At 31.3% G+C, this 19,737-nt stretch overlaps 1 protein-coding gene across 5 annotated transcripts; it reads left to right on the forward strand.

The window, feature by feature from the left end:
- Nucleotides 1–447: 447 nt before the first annotated feature.
- On the forward strand, nucleotides 448–19,531 carry LOC134716410 (uncharacterized). Of its 5 annotated transcripts, XR_010106882.1 has the most exons (11): nucleotides 448–586; nucleotides 2,129–2,242; nucleotides 3,078–3,207; nucleotides 4,428–4,475; nucleotides 8,140–9,120; nucleotides 10,731–11,145; nucleotides 12,942–13,813; nucleotides 14,387–14,485; nucleotides 15,411–15,500; nucleotides 16,143–17,866; nucleotides 17,937–19,531. XR_010106882.1 is itself a non-coding variant. In XM_063579402.1 (10 exons), the coding sequence occupies exons 3-10, from the start codon at nucleotides 3,120–3,122 to the stop codon at nucleotides 16,310–16,312; spliced, it is 2,763 nt and encodes a 920-aa protein (XP_063435472.1). In that variant the 5' UTR covers nucleotides 448–586; nucleotides 2,129–2,256; nucleotides 3,078–3,119; the 3' UTR covers nucleotides 16,313–19,531. The 5 variants fall into 5 exon arrangements, 4 of the variants coding, with proteins under 4 accessions (XP_063435472.1, XP_063435471.1, XP_063435470.1 ...); XM_063579402.1 differs by having other exon boundaries at nucleotides 2,129–2,256; nucleotides 16,143–19,531; XM_063579401.1 differs by having other exon boundaries at nucleotides 2,129–2,247; nucleotides 16,143–19,531.
- Nucleotides 19,532–19,737: the final 206 nt, after the last annotated feature.

Here is a 19,737-nt window from a genome sequence, read left to right on the forward strand (position 1 = left end):
ATCCAATTTCCCGTTCTACACACGTTCCTCAGTAGAGATTTGTGACTTCCGTGTGAATCTTTTATAAATTTACATCGTACCAATGTATGCTTTGTAAAGAAAATGATGTAGAAACAACTTAACAGACAATAAAAATACTGACCTAATTTTTCGTCCGACATCTTGGGATGACCGTGAATGCAGTTACGGTCATCAGCTTTACCCCAGTGATATTAATTGTTATTGACAAAATGAAAAGATCGATCAAATGAAAAGCTTTGTTAGAATCTCAGTCTAGAACATACCAAGGATTTGTATAGTTACTATAAATCCTTGAACATACATTACATATTGACTGTCAATCGTTCAGTGTCCCCCCCCCCTTCAGTCGGAACAAACCAAAATATATTTTTCGGAAAGTAATAGCCTGTCCGTTCTTGTTCCGATATTACACATTGCGGAAGTCCCCGAAATAGCAAAAATAGTCACAGGAGTTTTGAGGAACAACCAAAACATTTAATTACACAAAACAATGGATTTATACCTTTAAACAACTGTTTCTGAACGAAGATCGGCTAATAAATATTGTTTGATAATCAAACACAAGGTAAAAAAGACTGACACGTTTGAAAATTTAATACATTATTGACAAATTGACTCCTACTTTATAAGTTTTAGAACTTTCTTTTTGTCATGCGAATCCGTCTTAAACAAAAAGGACGCTGAGTCATCTTCTAGTTGGTTAGTTGTTTATAAAACGGTTATTCTACCAGCTTTACAAAATGTGGTTAGAATTGGCATGACTCGCCAAATCTGATTTTCTTGCTCTTAGATGCTTAGTTTTCTACTATTTATCTCAAGCTTTCAACAGGTTGGGGAAAATGCTATCGTATACATTTGAAGTTAGCTATAAAAGGTCCTGCCATACAAAATGTGAAACAATTCAATTAAGAAACCTATAGGCAAAAATACAACCTTTAACAATGAGAAAGAAGCCATATTATATACAGTTGAAGCTAGCTATAAAAGGTCCTGACATAAAAAATGTGAAACAATTCAATAGGGCTCTTCACGGTTAGTTCGGCCATATTGGATAGGGGGCAGTATTTTTGGAAGAAGGTGGAAATAGTATGAAAGTGTGGGAAATCCTATGTGTGTTACCAAGCAACAGCTCTGTTTTAATGATGTTTTCCCGTATTTTTCACACCATTTTTACCTCTATTATGAAAATCTGCCCCCTATCCAATATGGCCGAACTAACCGTGAAGAGCCCTATTGAGAAAACTAGTGGCTTAATTTATCACTAAATAACTCTACCATGTCTACATCCTAAGATTCAGACATTTTTATTTATTTTCTGTAATTCACCCAGACAACAATACTACGTGTTTCACTACATTTTTACTATGGGACCGTCTTTTAGCCTAGAAAAATTTGATTGGCTGCACAAAAATTTCATAATTTGGGAGAACATCTGGTGGTGTGAAATTTATTTGTCAGTAAAAACCATAAACTTCTGATCGCCAACAGAGCGTAAATCAACAACATGCAAAGATGACAAAATGGATGATACAGAAAGAGACAGAAATTAGCGGCTTATCTTTTTATTCATTTTTGTTATTAAACACTCTGATCAAGTAACATGAGTAAATAGTATTAATTTTTTTAAACAGCGATATAAAAATGATTTTAATATTTTGTGCATAAGGTTAATGAACTTTCAATTTTTAAAGTGATCACTTTGACTGCACATGTCAGACAAAATTAACAAAATGGTGGCACATTATTTGATCATAATCGCAAATCGAAGAACGAAAAAATGACATAACCATGACTTTTATTGTCAAAGAAGAAGATGCTTTCAGGCATCATAGGGCTGTTCCCAGGTGATGCCTTGAAGGCCTTGAATTGGTTTACCAGTTTGTCACGTTTTTATTTTTAAAGTGGGATGAGTTGGTGAAAAAGTGGGACAATTTGCCAGTGGGACGAGTTGTCTTGCTTCACTGTGGTCCATATTCTCAGCATGAAATTTGCATTTGTGTTTAATAGAATTTTCAAAGTTGCCAGAAAAGCTGGTGATGCATTTTTTCAAAGTGTCCATTTTTTTTATTCTTACATGTACTAATATATTATTTCTTACATTTTTCAGATATTAAAGAATTCACCACAGAAACATGAATTAGAGATGTAGTGGAATTTTAATCTGTTATAACCAAACCAGTGAAAATTAAAACTACAATTACTGCATCAAGGTTGAACTTTGGTAAGGTAAACAAGGTATTCATACTTTCCATGTGAATAGGAACAAGTTAACTTCTAATTTTACGATGCATTATGAATGTTTATAGCAAATTCAACTTCAGAATTCATTGATCGTCTTGTCTGCAAATGAGTCACAGAACTGAATCAAAACTAAGGGGTGCTGTGTCCTGCGACATTGATATCTGCTGCATCATCAATTTGTTTTATTAATGCCATAACAGTAAAGGAGGGGAGTAAGTTTTACACATGTCCATCTGTCTGAACATCTCAAATCAATAACCAATTCTAAGTTCTTTGACTAGTACTGTTATTCTGTGACAGAAACATGTTATGTCATGTATGTGTCAAATATATAATTACAATCCAAATTCTGACCTGTATCAACATGATCAAGTGTGAATATTCTGTCAATTTTTGACCAAACTGTTCAGGGTTAGACCTCTGCAATCTTATCCATGCCAGCTACACTTAGCGGAATCTTTTTGTGAATTTTGTGGATATAGGTGAACATTGTAAACAATGAAATTCTTTAAATGCGTAAACTTACCTGCTATTAAACTTTGAATTTGATTCAACTAGTCAATTACACATAAATTTCCCTTAGTCTTGTATGTAGTCAAAGTGAATCAAGTATCTATGAAAATAAACCTCCTCAATTCATGAAAATTTGTACCTATGAAATCACAGTATGTATTATAATGATGATATTATTTTAGTGATATTAGTAGTTTAAAATGTTAATCTGCTTATTATTTTTATTGTATCTGCTTTCTCTGCCTAATTAAAAATTTTAATATATTGTTCAATGTTAAAACATAATTGTCCTTAACTTTCAGAGCAACACCACTTATTATCATAGTTGGAAAAGAGAAACATGAATGATGGATAGTGATAGATTCACGTCACAGATATCAACAGATGCAGAAGCATGGACAGAGACCCCACAGGAAAACTCACAGGAGTCTGGTTTGTATTACTGTAAATCAACTACTTTAAATTCAGAAATTATTGTGACATTTTTATTATTGTGGAAAATACATCAGGGTTATAATCGAAAATTTAAACGTGCATTATGAATTTTTAACCGGATTTTTGAGACAAAAATGTCAGTTATTGATTTGGGGATGTACGGCGGGCGGGCGGCAATCAAATATTGTCTGTGCATTAACTCATGAACCATTCAACCAAAGCTTCCCAAATTTTGATATGTTGTTACTGATGACAAAATTGAGGTCAAGTTCAATAATGACGATTTTGACTTTTACCGTTCAGGAGTTATGGTTCTTGAAAGATTGAAAAAGGGAGTTTCCAGTCGTGTCCGTGCATTTACGCATGAACTATTCTACCAAAGCTTCCCAAATTTTAATATGTTGTTACTGATGACAAAATAGAGGTCAAGTTTAATAATGACGATTTTGACTATTACCGTTCAGGAGTTATGGTTCTTGAAAGATCATAAAATGGTGTTTCCATTCACGTTGTTGCATTTACTCATGAACCATTCAATCTAAGCTTTTCAAATTTTAATATATTGATACTGATGACAAAATGGAGGTCAAATTTAATATTGACGATTTTCACTTTTACCATTCATCAGTAATGGTTCTTGTGATATTGCCAGGACACAATAAATGTTAATAAATTCGGTTTGCTGTCATTGTGACAGCCTCTTGTTTTATATGAATTAAACAGGATTTTTCTCAATATTGCAAAAAATAAAATGGTATTTTAGTCCAAAATCGCAAATTCGCAATATTAAACCAAAAGTAATATTATGACCGTAGAAGACTGGCACATCCAACGTCCTGAGCGTTGATTAATTATGATATCAACTAAAAAGTAATATAATGACCATAGAAGATTAGCACATCCAACGTGTTAAATGCACGCAATAATTTCTGAATTTACAGTAATTATTGTGAGCGTTTTATGTTTTCACAACATTTTGCAAGTAGAAATATAACATGTATATAAATTCCAATACTGATTAAATTCATATGTTTTTATTATACATTATTACAGTTATGTTTTAGTTTAGAGATACTTCTTGTGCACAAAGAAGAAAAAGTTAGTAAATAATGTTATGATAATTTTATACCCAAATATACTTTTCAAAAGCTTTATACATGTATTTAGATTATGACATTTGAAAATCAGAAATATATTTTTTTTTCTGACTGTTTCAGATCAAAGATCAAGAAGAAATGATCCTAGTGGAGCTATACCAAGAACAAGTAATCATATTATTTTAATTTTTTTTTAAATTGTCAAGAAGAAGAATATCTTTCTTGCTATTATGAAGATCCTCTTTTTGACTTATGAAATGTACCAGTTTCTCTGCTTGAATCTTACAGAGATGAATTCTTTTTATCGTTTCCAGTTTACTATTAGAAAAAACAGTTCCACATATGATTTCAGTTGTGTTAATATCCTGAAGATTAACAAAATAGATATAGGAAGATGTGGTGTGAGTGCCAATGAGACACTCGCCATGTCCAAGTAGCAATCTACGAAAAGTAAACCATTATAGGTCAAAGTAAGGCCTTAACATGGAGCTTTAGCTCACACCCAACAGCAAGCTATAAAAGGCCCCCAAAACATTGCTTGTGTAAAACCAATCAACAGGGAAACCAATCTATATAAAAAGGCTGTTATAAACAATTTTCCTAAACATAAAAACATCCCGTTTTATAAATTAACAGATATATATGGACCATAATTTGCTATTGGGCTCCGTTTCCTATAACATAGAAAAGTGATAAAATGTGAGTTACTGTAAGAAAAGTTGCAACTACATCTAAAGATGCCATTATTTTTATCAACATACAAGTGTATGCTACTCTTCCCTAGAATTTTTTTTAAAATATACGAATTTCAAAGATTCTTCAACCGTATTTTAGTGTCGTTTCTCGCGTTACTTTTTGCTTCCGAAGAGCATAAAGCCGACTGATTTATAGATAATCGTCACCGGCAAATTTGTAACTATTACTTTCAAATAACAAAGAACATCGACCAATAAGAATAGTGAGAAGAAAATGCCGAGAACTATAAGTATTTATGTAGCAGATGTAAGAACAGTGGCGTGATTTTTGTGTCCGATTTCGTAACGCAATTTTTAGATGATGTAATCTGCTTTGTTGTAATAGAATTCTTAAAAACAATATGCAAATATGAACTATCGCGAGATGTTCAAACAGGTAAATCCGAGATGATTTACATTCTTGTTTTGATAATCGTAATAGTTAAGTAAGAAAATTACGTTATCGTTATGTGTTACATTTCACACGAAACAGAAGTCCAGTTATTTATTAAAATTGTTTTTGTCCTTAAGTTCTAATCATTTCCGGTCATACGTGAAACATGTGAATAACATGTGATAACGCCATTACGGCCGGATGTACGAAATACTGGGTCTAAACATTGTTTTTGTGTCAAAAGGGATGTTAGCAAACATAATCTGTAGACTTGTTTCGTCATGTTTAAAAGAGGAAAATACAATTGTCAAAGAGATTGCGCCGGTGGTCTGTTATTTTTCCTTTGTGCATAATGTTACATACAATCCTGTTTGAAAATAAATGCCCAATGACTTGACAAAATCGATTTCATATTTGACAGAGGTTAGAACACACTTCGTTTCCCGATAATGACGTGAAGAGTCCTTGGAAAAATCAATCGAAATTACGTCTCTTATCATTGTACCAATGCTCGTTGGATTGATTTAACTTCAGCAGTAAATATTACTGGATATTTTAGGTGAATAAATATAATTTAATAAAAAATACATGTTAATTTACCGTTACGCTTGGAATGTACAAAGTTGGAATCTTTGTCACAGTTTTTAATTAATATTTTTTATTCATGTTCTGCAAACACATCAGAAACGCAATAAACTTGTCAAAGGAGAAGTAAACTTTTACCATGCATGACTTGAAAGGAAGTACTTTATTGATTTTAGCCCACTAAAGTAGGTTAAAATGTGGAAACCATGTAGATGGTGTACAGGTCACAAGTATCACATTGTGCCTATTTTAAAGATTTTAATTCCAAGTTAAAAGTTTTTTTCTTTACTGGATTTAAAGAATGTTACATTGCCAATGATTTGGAATAAATTGTATATAACTGGAATATCAAAACCAAATATAAATACATTTTTTTGGCTTAAACATCAAGATACAACGATTATGGTATCCTGTATCAATGAAAAAAATATGGAAAATTCTGAATAAATTGTACTAATTGTTTTCAAAACAAGCACATATTTAGGAGTTTTATAATACTGTTACATTTAAGATGGATTTTAAGAAAAAGTATACTGTTCAGATTATTTTAAGCAGATTTTGCAATAAAATAAAACTTTAAAAAAATGCTTTCGTTTTCTTATGGTTTCCTGTCAGGTTTAAAAAAAACTTTAATATAACATTGAAAATAGATTTTAAATATTAACATGAAGCAAGTAACACTAGTAATGGTGTTTATTTATGCCTTTTGAATTATATTGTGCAAAATAAAGAAAATAAAGATTGGTTTCCTGTTTGGTTTCATGTCACGTAAACAGTGAATCAAAATGTATTAATTTTTTCTCGAAAAACTCAATTGTTCCATTCATACTATTCTAACACCAACACAACCCACAAAATAAAAGTGAAAATTTTAGAACTTATAAAAAAGGATACAAAAAGAAACCAAAGGCCGAATACCAAATTATGGTCCATATCTAGAATAGTTTCACCGTTATATACCATTATCCATAAAAAAGAGTAGCCATTGTAGAGATGTCATGCTGACATGATGGCTATTGAAAAATATTAATTTTCATTATTTTATACACATTACTTCAATTTGATTGCTATATAGAAGTTTAATTTTGAAAGAAAAGATATACACAATTAGCAGAAAAGCTTAGATTGTTCTCCTTTATAACACTATTCATTACCATAGAAACATTTGTAATCCCTAAACAAGTCAACTCAGGCATTTATTGACGGCTATAATTGAAAAGTCTCATATTAACTGGATATTAGTTGGGTATTAACCTTTAACCTTTATATCATTGCTAACAGTAGCATGTGTGAAATAGTAATGAAAATTTGTATACTTCAGTTAGTTTGGAGAAATATTACCAATTTTTTTAAAAAAGAAATCTTGTTATTTCTCAACCAGTTTTAACTATGTTATATAATTTAATATCATAGACTTAAGAAAGAAAGTAAAATTATCTTTTCCTTACTATAAAACTTTTTTTTAATTGATTATTGATATGACAACTTTGTAATTTAAATACTTAAACAACCAAATAGAACAATAAAAGGATAATATTTCCATTAGTATAATATTTCCATTTGATGAATCTTTTGATATGAAAAGAAATTTGTTTGATTTATCCTGTGCTTAATAAGATTTGAATCATTTACTGTAAAATTAGAAACTTTTGTGTGCATTCATTTTTAGCCCACCTTGCCCAAAACCAAACTTAGCCTCAATCTTTATTAGGGTATCTATTACTATTTATTATGATTTTAACCGTATTTAACATTATTTCAAAAACCACCATAGATACAAGTGAGCCATACAGGCTCTTGAAAGTGTCTAGTTTTCGAATTTGAAGACTGGACAAAAATTAGATATTGGTAATAAGGAAAGTATAATTTCAGTAAATTCTGCAAACAAATAATTAGTGAGAAAATTTATTTTTTGGACACCTACAAAATGTATTCCATGTATTCTCTTGCAATTTTTGCAATAATAAGAACATTTAAAACAATTCTGAATTAACAGTATAAGGACAACAACAGTACAATTGTAGATATTTATAGCTAACTAAGTGATCCCTGACGAATACATTAGATGTATTATGACTTCTTTTCTACTCAACAATGTATTATTCTGTTTGTACTATAGGTGCTGTTAGCCAACCTTCAGCAGCTGTACCCTCCACAGAACAGTTCTACACTGGTAGAGAAGAGAGGCAAGACAGTCTCAGCAAACCTCCTCCCCATAGTACTAGTTCATCCTCTCTACCTAAACTATCAAGAGAAGACTTTATTACACAACACTATGATAAACTTCCTAAGGAACTTAAAGTAGGACATTACGATGTTATGGTCTTATATAGTGAAGCAGATTATCAGGAAGCTGAACATTTTCGGGATCATTTAGAAAAAGATATTTTCCCTACTGAACCTGGTAAAATAAAAGCTGTGCTATATGATGGACCAGAATTGGAAGGCTTATCTTCCTCAAAGTTGCAGCATTTAGACCATGGATTCCAGCGTTGTACATTTACATTTGTTTACTTAACAAAACAGTTTGTAGAATGTGATTGGTGTAGTTTGTCAAGTGAGACATGTTTAATGGAAGCAATTTATAATAAGGAAAAAAAGTGGTGTGTTGTTCCTGTATATACTGTGCAAAGAAACAAAGCCAATTTTAGGGTTCCAATGGGTCTCAATTCTTTGAAAGGAATTAATTTTTACAATGCTGATGAATTTTACCGTAAAGGTGTAAGACGCTTAATTGGTGATAAAATATACAAGCGGGTAGAAAGTGATAAAAAACATCAAGAAGAATGCTATGACTACTTAGTAAGAAAAGTTCAAGAGGACGATGCTTATGAACGTAAGTTGTTAGCTGATCATGAACACAAACAACGTATGATGGAAATAAACCGTATCCAGTCTGAGAGAGAATGGAAAGAATATTACCGATCACAGTCCATGAAGGAACAAACTGAAAGAAATAATGTGTATACATCAGGTGATGGCTATCCTAAAACTGCTGGAAATATGACACACCCTCCATCATTTCCTGAAAGATTCAAAGGGCCATCAGAAGGTGATGATACATCAAGTTTGAAATCACAGTCAGAAAAAATTGTTGATGGTAAGAGCTAGTTCCTCAAACTTTTTGTGTCTCTCAATGTTTTTGCCCCACTTACGATAGTAAATTTTCGAACATATATCAATAGAAACTATGTTTTGACAAAGTTTGAACAAATTCTATCATTTTTATTTTAGACTCCAATACCACCTTAATCTACTACTATTGCTTAACAAAATAAAGAACATTGTGTACCAAACTTAGAACAAAAAATGTCCCAAATAAAAGTGTACCTTGACAAATGTATGATCTTAATGTTCCTTGAAATATATCCTATGCACACACTAAATATTTGAAAAGTTAAATAATATTTCAGAATAATTTTAATGAAAATGGAAATTAATATTTTATATTAAGGTAGGTTACATGTTTAGTTAGACTATGAGTGACTAACATGACTTAGGTGCCTCCTATACATGATATACATGATGTATGTCCCCATTGCTTTTATTTCTGGAACATTCCTTAGAGATTTGAGCCAATTATATATCATGTATATATATATTAGTTACTACTGCTTAAATACTGGTCAACTAACAAAAATAAATTGCTTCGGAAAAGTTTTAGGTTTTCATTTATCACCTTAATGTGTGGTATATGGGACTGAGAAAAAAAAGAATAACACATCATTGTTTTCTAGAAAGGTTCTTGCTACATGTGCTAGGATATTTTTAAACCATTTTTTTGTAAAATAAGATCTTTGACTTTTTTGCTGAGCCAGAGATATATAGATTCTACCACTGCATCTAGTGTGATACTATATTTATCCACTCGAGACAGTTAAATTTTCAAATTTAAAACGCAAGGCTATGCCAAGCGTTTTTTAAAAAATGTTTAAAATTTAACTGTCAAGAGTGGATAAATATCGTATTCATGGTATTACACAAGATTTTGTGGTGGAATCTGTTTCTCTAATGATTTTCAAACAACGCGCAGGCAAACTAATCCTTCTTTGCGACTTATCTGCAAAAAGATGTATTCTTTCTGTGTGACGTCATCAGGCATGATCGCCTTTTTTCATGCCGTCACAATATGAAATTTTGAGAAAAGCAAGAAAATTTGACGACATAATCGGATTTTAACCAATGAAGAACTGAGATCAAACGAACCACACGTTGATTAATTTTTTTTAAACAATGGGTGTAGAAATGGATGAATTGACGAAAAATTAGAGAAAAGTATACGTACTAGCTGATACTTAAATGTTAAATTGCTTTGATTTTCTCTTTGAATTGGTCTAGTTTTACTTGTAGAGAATTATTATAATTTTGAAACAGAATTTTGAATACAGGATTTTTAAGATGATAGAACATAATCATGATAAAAGACAAATGATTGTATTTTCCTCCAGCTTATAAGAAAATTTCACGAAGATACATCATGTACATCATGCACATATTTGTAAATAGAAATGAAAGGACATTTACTTTAAAACAACTTAACTTGTTCACTTATCAATTAGAAGATTTGTTTATGATGAGAATCTCTACATGAATTTTAAAAGTTAGATTAAAATATATATAAAACCAAGAAAACCCCACCTCTTCCAAGCCTGTTTCACATAATTTTGTTCCAAGCCTGTGTAATTTTGAAATCAGTTGTGATTTTTTCAGAAATGAAACTTAAGCCAGATATTAATAGCAGCATTCAATCTACAGATTACCAACAGAAGTATGGATCTTCAGATTCTGGGCCTTCCTCTAGAAAAACCGGACCAACTTCAATGGATGCTGGGGATCTTACAGGAGACTATCAATCCGCCCCACCACATCCAAATGCTCAATCAAGACCTGGCCATTTGCCAAAATCTGAAGTGAATTATCCACCAAACAATGAACCTTCAGAAGTTCATATACATTATCATCAATATTACAAACCTACAAAACAAGAACCAGAAGCTGTACTGCAACCTAAAACTTACAATATAACAGCTGACAATGTGATAATAGGAGACCAGGGGAAAATACATTTTGGTGGACAACCAGCTGATATGGAAGAGTTCAGAGATGATGTTGGCAGTAAAGATAGGTATGGTAATGATCTCTGATAGATCTTCAGGATTAAAAAATTCAATCATATATATATTTGGCTAATAGTTTAAATTTCAGAAATTTACTGCTAAATCCACAAAGATTTAAATTTTAAGATTCTTTTTTTTCCTACCAAAAAAATCTTATGACAAAAATTGGTTGTAAGTAATTTAGAAATGTACATGCATTGGGAGAGATCCGTTTGCGCGAAAAATGCGTCCTTTTGCGCCACAACTTTTTTCTCTAATGCTACGTTTGCGCCACTTTTTTTAAAATTACATGGTATCATTTGCTTAAAAAATAAAATATATGATTGCGCCAATTTAAAGAAAAACATTCCTTAAGCAAAGAAAACATTCCTGATTTGGAAGGCAGAAGGCAATGTAAATGTGGAATATAAATTAAATGTCCATTCCTGAATCCATGTATTGTATACAATTGCTGGAAACACTTCGAACAGCACTTAAATGTTCCATCAGCAAAAACATCTTCTGCCCTGCATACAAAGACATTTCAAGTTAGCTTCACAACCAAGAATAACAATGCCACTTTCAATATCATTTACTAAAACAAATTCTTCTTCTTTATTTGTGATCACTCCTACCTCACTTAAAATTTCTTGAAATTTTACTGAACTTTTTGGTTGGGCAGGGTACAGTTATCTTCTTTCTCTGTACATAGACTGTCTTATGCACTTCAAGTCATTTTCTGTAGATGTTCCTCCTCATGATGAAATAGCTTCGTACATATGATCTCAGCTGGTCTTTCGGATATATTTTCTGTAGCTTTTCTTATGCATGCTGTTCTTAGTATTTGACGCTCTAACTTTTGTGGGTCTGTCTCATGTATATGTGCAAGATTTCCACTCAGACAAAAATGATACTAAATATATTTTAACCTTTAATATGTACGATCAATATGTGTTCAAGTAAATTGGCGCAAATGAGTTCCAAAAACTGGCGCAATTGATACATTTGGAAAAAAATGTTTGGCGCAAATGATACCCATAAAAACAGTAATTGGCGCAAAAGGAGTGCTGCCCATACATTAAAGGGGCACTGTAAGCCGCGAGATACATGACAAATAATTTCAAATATGATTTTTTTGTTTAATCATGAACAAACGAAAGTGAAATAGTGAAATAATAATTTGCTTTTAGCACTCAGAATGGTTCAGTTTTGTCAAAAAAAAGCTAAGAAATGTTGATGAGGAATTATTCACTTGCAAGTGAATAATTTATCCTCAATGAATCCTAATTAGTCAGGTGACCTTCTGTTGAACACCTTAGCTAGAGATGAATTATGCATGTCCAGTTATTAAAAGGAAAAGAATGTCAACAGTGAAAGTGAAACAAAGGTAAATCATTTGATTGACTGATTCGATCCACAAAAATCATTCTTATACAGGTAAAAACAATGATCAACATATATATTTTTTTGTCCATCATATGTAATTGATAAGACCTAGAAAATTCAATTGCACGAGTTTGCTATCACTTTTTGTAATAAACCTTTAAGTGATACAGGCTCACGTGAGCCTCTAGATGAATTTGTGTCTTTAACAAGCATATCGGCTGTTAACATCACATTTAGAATGAGAGTTAAGGTAGATGTTTACACTTATTAAGGTAGCTATTAACATCATAGTTATGGTAGCTATTAGCACCATTGTTAAGGTTTTCAGTTAGTTGTTATCATCAGAGTTGAGGTTGCTGTTAACATCATAGTTATGGTAGCTGTAGATATATATACAACAATTCTTGCTTTAAAAATTTCAAAAATTTCTATATTTCAGTGTACCTATGATGGACAGCATGCCAAGAAGAAGAAGTGATCAAGGATTACCTTCATCTGTCTCTGCTGATGCTGGGTTTCCAACCAATCAGAGTTCAGATACCAGTGCAGGGAGACTGCAAGGCAATTCAAAACCAACAGAACATGAAGATAAAGAAATAACATGTGTTCAAAATAATCCTACTGTGTTAAAAGAGACAGAAGCTAAATTGGGGTCATCTGATCCTGAGAGTACTAGTTTAAAAACAAGTGATAATGAAAGTACAAATTTGAAAGTACAAAACCAAAAACCAGAAAACAGAAAGATCTCTACTAAAGAAGAAAATTTTGAATATAATATTCCACCAAGAGAAAAAACTGATAGTAAACCAAGCCCTGTTAAATGTGTAACGTCTGATAAACTGCCTTCAAATAGAAGACCAATAAAACCATTCACACCTAATCCTGCTTCTTCACCACTTATCGCTCTTGTTCCTCCTATAAAAAGTTCTTACGCAGTTGATAAACAAAAACAAGAAAGTGCTGACAATGAAAGTGATAATGAAAGCACTGTTCTCAAACAACCAGTTGCATCAGAGACTACTGTACCTAAAGTATCTCCTACAACAGGTAGGGAGCAGACATTAGTGAAAACACCGGTAGGAAGTTCTTCTGTAGGGCATAGCTCAGGGAGTAAAGTAACTCCTACAAGAGGTAGTGAGCAGACATTAGTGAAAACACCATTAGGGGGTTCTCCGTTAGGACATAGCTTAGGGAGCAATGTTGATCCTGATGATACTGAAGTACTTAAACCAGTCAGGAGACCAAAGGATTCTGTTTCTAGTCTGGAAACAGATGGGTGTACAGAAGAAACTGGCACTGTTCTCACCAAAGGTAAATATTTATGTCACCTTTTCCATGTTTTGAGAAGTCAAACATGCTTTAATTTAAGACTATTATTTTTCTGTTTTGGTTACTTCTTTCTGTAATCAGACTTCAACCTTTCATGAAATAAAAAAGAAATATTCTGCATGCAGAGATAAATCTTTAAAAAAATTACTTGCCAAAGGATGCCAAGCAACCAGCAATAAATTAAAAATTGCTCCCAGACTGTATTTTAAAAAATAACAGACACCTGAGATTTCCCTTGTGAATGTAGTTATACTTATGTGGATGTTAAAGGCATTTATTATAGACAGGCAATAAATCACTCCATCAAAGCAACGTAGCCATCATAGCAATGTAGAAAATTTCATGAAAAGAAGAGCTCTAAGCTATGATCATGATGATGTTCCATATACTTAAAGTTATATAAGTTTTAAAAAAAATGAATGACCAAGGAAGATAGCTCTACCTCCAAAATAATTTACCTGTATGACATGTTGATAAATTGTATAAGTATTACCTTTGACTGTATGTTGTATTGCATCTTTGAAGATCTTAATTAAGATTTTAATACTTTGACAGATGATTTATTGATAACAGCTGTACAACAATCTCTTGATATGGGATATACACAGGATCAAATAAGAGATGCTCTGACACTGCTGAGACAAAGAAGACCAGGTTTGTATAATACATGTACATGCTTATAAGACATAATAAGTTGAATCATATTTTATTAAAGAGAACATATTTTAATTTGGAAAGCTGGCTTCAACTTGTTCAAAACATCCTCAATTATAAAAATATAAGAAAATTATTACTCTATTGAAAAAAAGTACCAATATAAAGAAAAAGATAATAGATAAGATAGATGATCAAATAGATTATTAACCAGTTGATGGATAGCTGTCTCTCTGGCGTCCATACCACATCTCCTTATTCTTATATAGATGATCACAGTCTTTTCATGTATGTATCCATCTTTCCATCACATTTTTGTTGCATTTTCTTCTAAAGCAGAGCTCTATAAATCCAAACTCCTATTGTGTTGCAATTTGGTGTCTAGCTTTTTTATGGCTTCTTTGCCAAATTCTGCACCAACAAAATAAAAATATGGAGATATGGTATGATTGCACCATCCACCACTGACTAAATAAAATTCAAACAACTGAAAGTCACAATATGGCCTTTAACATGAGCAAATTTGTATCTTATAGTCAGATAATAAAGGCCCCACCATAACAAAATGAGAAACAGTTTATGGGTCAGATAAAGTACAAAATGATAAACAAAAAAAACACCATATATGATAGACAACAACCTTTAACAACAAGTGAATTACAAGCTCCCTATTTTTGTACAATTGAAATATGGTGGAGTTAAAGTTGAGGACTCAGCTATCCCCTAACCTGGAACAGTGGTTGCACAGCTCAACAGGTGAACAAACTGCATGAATTAGTTTAAAGACTTTTAACTCATTTATATCCTGCTTGAAAAGATCATAGATTTATTCTTACCAGGATGCTCGGAGGATGCTGGGAAATTTTGAAGTAGGCTCATTAAAATGTTTGTGAGGAATCTAATAAATATTTATTGATAATTTCAGACCATCATCACTTTAGTATAAATGATATACTGGATGCCTTAACAGGAAGGACAACAAGAGAAGCTGTTAAACAGATTGATAGGAGTTCAGGTTACTAAACAATTATATATATATATTACGTATAACATTATCATAGAAATCTGAACGATATGAGACTATAATGATTAATATGTATGTCACAAAACAATTATAGCTGAAGTTGACGTTATAGTCTCCATTTTGGTTAATTTTTTCTCAAGAAGGCTCTATCAGATCAAGTACACAAACCTATAAAAACAAGGATACGTATCTACAAAACAAAAACTTCATAAATAAAAAAAGAAATCCGAAAAGATTCAACAGAGGAAGAAATTTATACGTGTAATGAATGATTTAAATAAATTCATAAAACAAATTTAAAGCTAAAAAGTTGTTAGTGCTGGCATTTTCTGTTTAGACAAATAGAAGTAGGAGCTTAATACTAAGTATTGAAAACTTGATCACTTTGATAGGCTGATAGTCAAAATATCACATGTGAAAATAGTCGGTTAGATAAATTTGTTTCACGGTGTGCTAGTGACCTAATAGGATATATGTGGGGTCTGTAAATTCCATATGGGAATTCGAACTTTGCTCTCACCCCATATGGAATTTACTGACTCCATATATATCGTATTAGGTCACTAACACACCATGTAACTAATAATATATGAAAATGATATCAAGTTTTAATTGAAAAATATTATTTTGCAGGTGAAGAAAATTGGGTAACAGTTGAAAAAGATAAGTCTGGAGAGTGTCATGAAATGGAACCTGCCCCTCACAATAACCATTTCTCCCAACCAATGTCAATCAGGACTACTAATAGTAATCCAGAACTAGGCAAACCCAAACAAGACAAAAATAAATGTAAAATGTCTTGATATATGTTTTGTGAATATAATTGTGAGCTATGCACTTCAATGCCAATACCAAGGTAGATGCAGTCAACAGTTTATAATAAAACAAATGTAAATACATTGGAAAGTAAATACACCAACATTTCTGTTGTTATGGAAACCGAATTTTTCAGAATTCAAGAGAATGGTTATGAAAATATTATGGTATGAGTACACAGTTATCTCCCTTTGGTATTTGTCGTCTGCTAGTGAAGTATCTAGTATATATATAATGAACAATTTTACATCACCTTAAAGATGTTGAGGAGCTATAGAAGTACCCTAAGGAGGATTTTTTGCATTCACATGCAAGTGTGCAAATCTACAGTTAGTTCAAAGGATTTGAAAGAAATATTGTCGCATAGCCATGCAGATGCCTCTATGTGAGACTGTCTGAAGTTGAAAAATCTATACTTCATGGACAGGGCTGTGACTAAGTTTTTCGAAATTTATGACAAATAGTAATTTATGTACCAGAGTTTAAATCTCAGAAAGTAGGTGACTTATCAGCACATTAATTGGTATGAGGATGCCTCTAGGAGAGAGTATTAGCATCCAGAAGAAATTAGGTCACTCTGACTAAAGATTTATTAAGTCTCTTTGAAGATGAGTTTGAACTTTGTAATGATAGATTTAAAATGTGTTTTTGCATTACATATATATTGTTGTAACAATTTGCTTATTCCTCAACAAATGTGTTGTGAGGCCTGAAAGAGGTAATTTTATTATCAAATGTTTGTTATTTGAAAAATAGAGCATAATAATCTTATAAATAAGTTAAATTTCTGTCTTGATATTCATGATTAGCAAATAATATTATAAAGAATTTATTATTGAATGATAGGTTTTGAGTGATCATATTAATCTAGCTTTTGTCTTTATTATATAGATTATATAAATAATGAATGGTCATTGAAATAAGATGAACGTGTGGTAGATCTGTTGTAGATTTCACTCTTGTAAATATCATTTCATTATCTGGTTATCATGAACATGATGATGAAATCATTGAGTAACAATGATTCAGAGAGTAACGATGATGAAATCAGTGAGTAACCTAAACTATAATGCAGATACAGTTTCACTTCAAGATATTCTTTGGCTATACCTTTTTATACCTGGTTGGTTTATAGCTCATTATCTTTTAAATAAGCTTTCGATTTTCTTATATTTTGGCCTTTAAGCACTACTGAAGGAACATTTATTGTCAAAAAGTGTGCATCTGGTGTGGAAAATTGGTACCTTTTATGATATTACAAATTAAAGACAAAATATTATGAGAATCAAAAAAGTTCCTCAATTGTAGAGAGACAAGAACTGTTACCATTAACTAGAGAAAAAAAGTTTTATTTAAAATTATCTAAGATTTGATTCAATTAAAGACTATTTTCCATTTTGATTATATAAAAAATCTGCCCAAAAGCGTCAAAAGGGGGAAGGAACTCTTCATTGTAAATTGTGAAATGAAGATATTTTCTTTGTGACATCTAACTTTTCTGGGAAAGGTACCAGTAGGAAGATCTAACTTTTCTGGGAAAGGTACCAGTAGGAAGATCTAACTTTTATGGGAAAAGGTACCAGTAGGAAGATCTAACTTTTATGGGAAAAGGTACCAGTAGGAAGAACATGTATTTGTTCATCATTAGTATCTACTTTGATCATTGGACTATATATGTATAGATACATTTGTAAATTATATATTACTAAACTGTGATGTTTCTTTCTAAAGTGCTTTCTGTAGAAATAGTTGAATGTTTGTGGTTTTGAGAGTTTTAATCTTTACGACAGCTTAAATCCATTATTGCTCAACTTAATTTACTTGCTTGTGCCATAAATTATGATCTGAAATTATTCTTGATTGTAGTAAAAAATGATGTTGAAATGAAAGTATTTTCAATATAGGATGTACATAATTCATTTCATGGTGCTCAAGACATTGTACACAATGCTTTTGTGACTGTTCATACACTACTAACATGTTAAACATGCTTTCATTTTCTTGTTGGGCTGAAATATGTATAAAGAAGTCAGTAAAAGATATAATCAGATATGGAATATTTTAGAAATTATTTTTTTATGATATTAAGTTTGAAGGGCATTAATGCTTTCACACATTTTTAAAATCATAAATTTGAAAGAATAGCTTTACTATAGAATAAAAAGTTTTAAGTCTAAAGATTGCATGAAATATTGTTTTGAGATGATATCTAAATCTTCCAAGGTTTATCACTACCTTACATAGTTTCCAACAACATAGTGCTGTGGAGTGATCATTCTTCAGATATTTCCCCTCAATGTTAAGCAATTTATTATGGATATATTGTACTTAGATGTTTAAGTTAAAATATGATGTGTATTTGAATAACTGATTTGAATAAGAATTTTTGTTATTCAAATTTATATAAGTATGAAATTGTGATAAAATAGGTTCACTAACAAATGCCCTCTCAAAAATAAAGAAAGATAACTCTTCTCAAAATTATCTAAAATTTATACTCTTCAATGATTTTTTTTTAATTCACAAAATTGTAAAATAAAAGCAACCTTTTTCCTTTGGTGCCCACAAGTGCTTTAATTTAATTTTCATCTACTTTCACACAAAAACCAACAAACAATGATAATTGTTAATGATGTTTCATTGCCATTCAGGAAAAAAATCATCTACAATTGTAATGATTCTATGGTTGTTTCTTTTTTTAAGATTCAGTATGAATACCACTAGCATGTCATACTGTGGATTCATCTATGTTCTTGGGTACAAATTTTCGTGGCTAAGGAAAACATGCATTATGCTGGATATTTAATTTTCATGATTTTGATGTAGTAAAGAAAAATTGTCATTCGTTAAACCTGTTCCAATGCAATCTATGAAAATTGGTATCCAACGAAAATTAATGAATCCACAGTATGATTTTATGTAAAGAGTGAAAGCAAGGAGCAGTTAATTTAAGCTGAACTGACCCTTATTTAACCAGCAGAAAATGAGATATTATAAATCTTGTTATATTATATGTTTGTTGCAATAGTGCTATTGATGCGAGTATATATGAATTTTATTGGTTTTCTGTTTGTTTTATATGATAGTCTATTTTAAATATAAGTGCTTATTTATAAAGCAAATGTTTTAAATGACATAGATCATTGAATAATCATATTTAAATTTTGAATGCAGGAGTGTATTGTTAATAAATATTTTCAATATTGCTTTGGATATATTTATTTGATTTATTCAATATAGGCTCTTTTCCCCTTTTTAATATTGAAATGAGAGTTGCATAGTGACCAATATGTTCATAAGTCGAGACAGTATTTTCAATGTTGAAATTTAGGGAAATGAAGTAATGGCTTTCTGAACATTCTATTTTATTTGTCAACCAGACTTAAACTTAAAACTATTAGTAAGTGTATCA

Source organism: Mytilus trossulus, chromosome 4 (assembly GCF_036588685.1).
Source record: "Mytilus trossulus isolate FHL-02 chromosome 4, PNRI_Mtr1.1.1.hap1, whole genome shotgun sequence".
Taxonomy (NCBI): Eukaryota; Metazoa; Mollusca; class Bivalvia; order Mytilida; family Mytilidae; genus Mytilus; species Mytilus trossulus.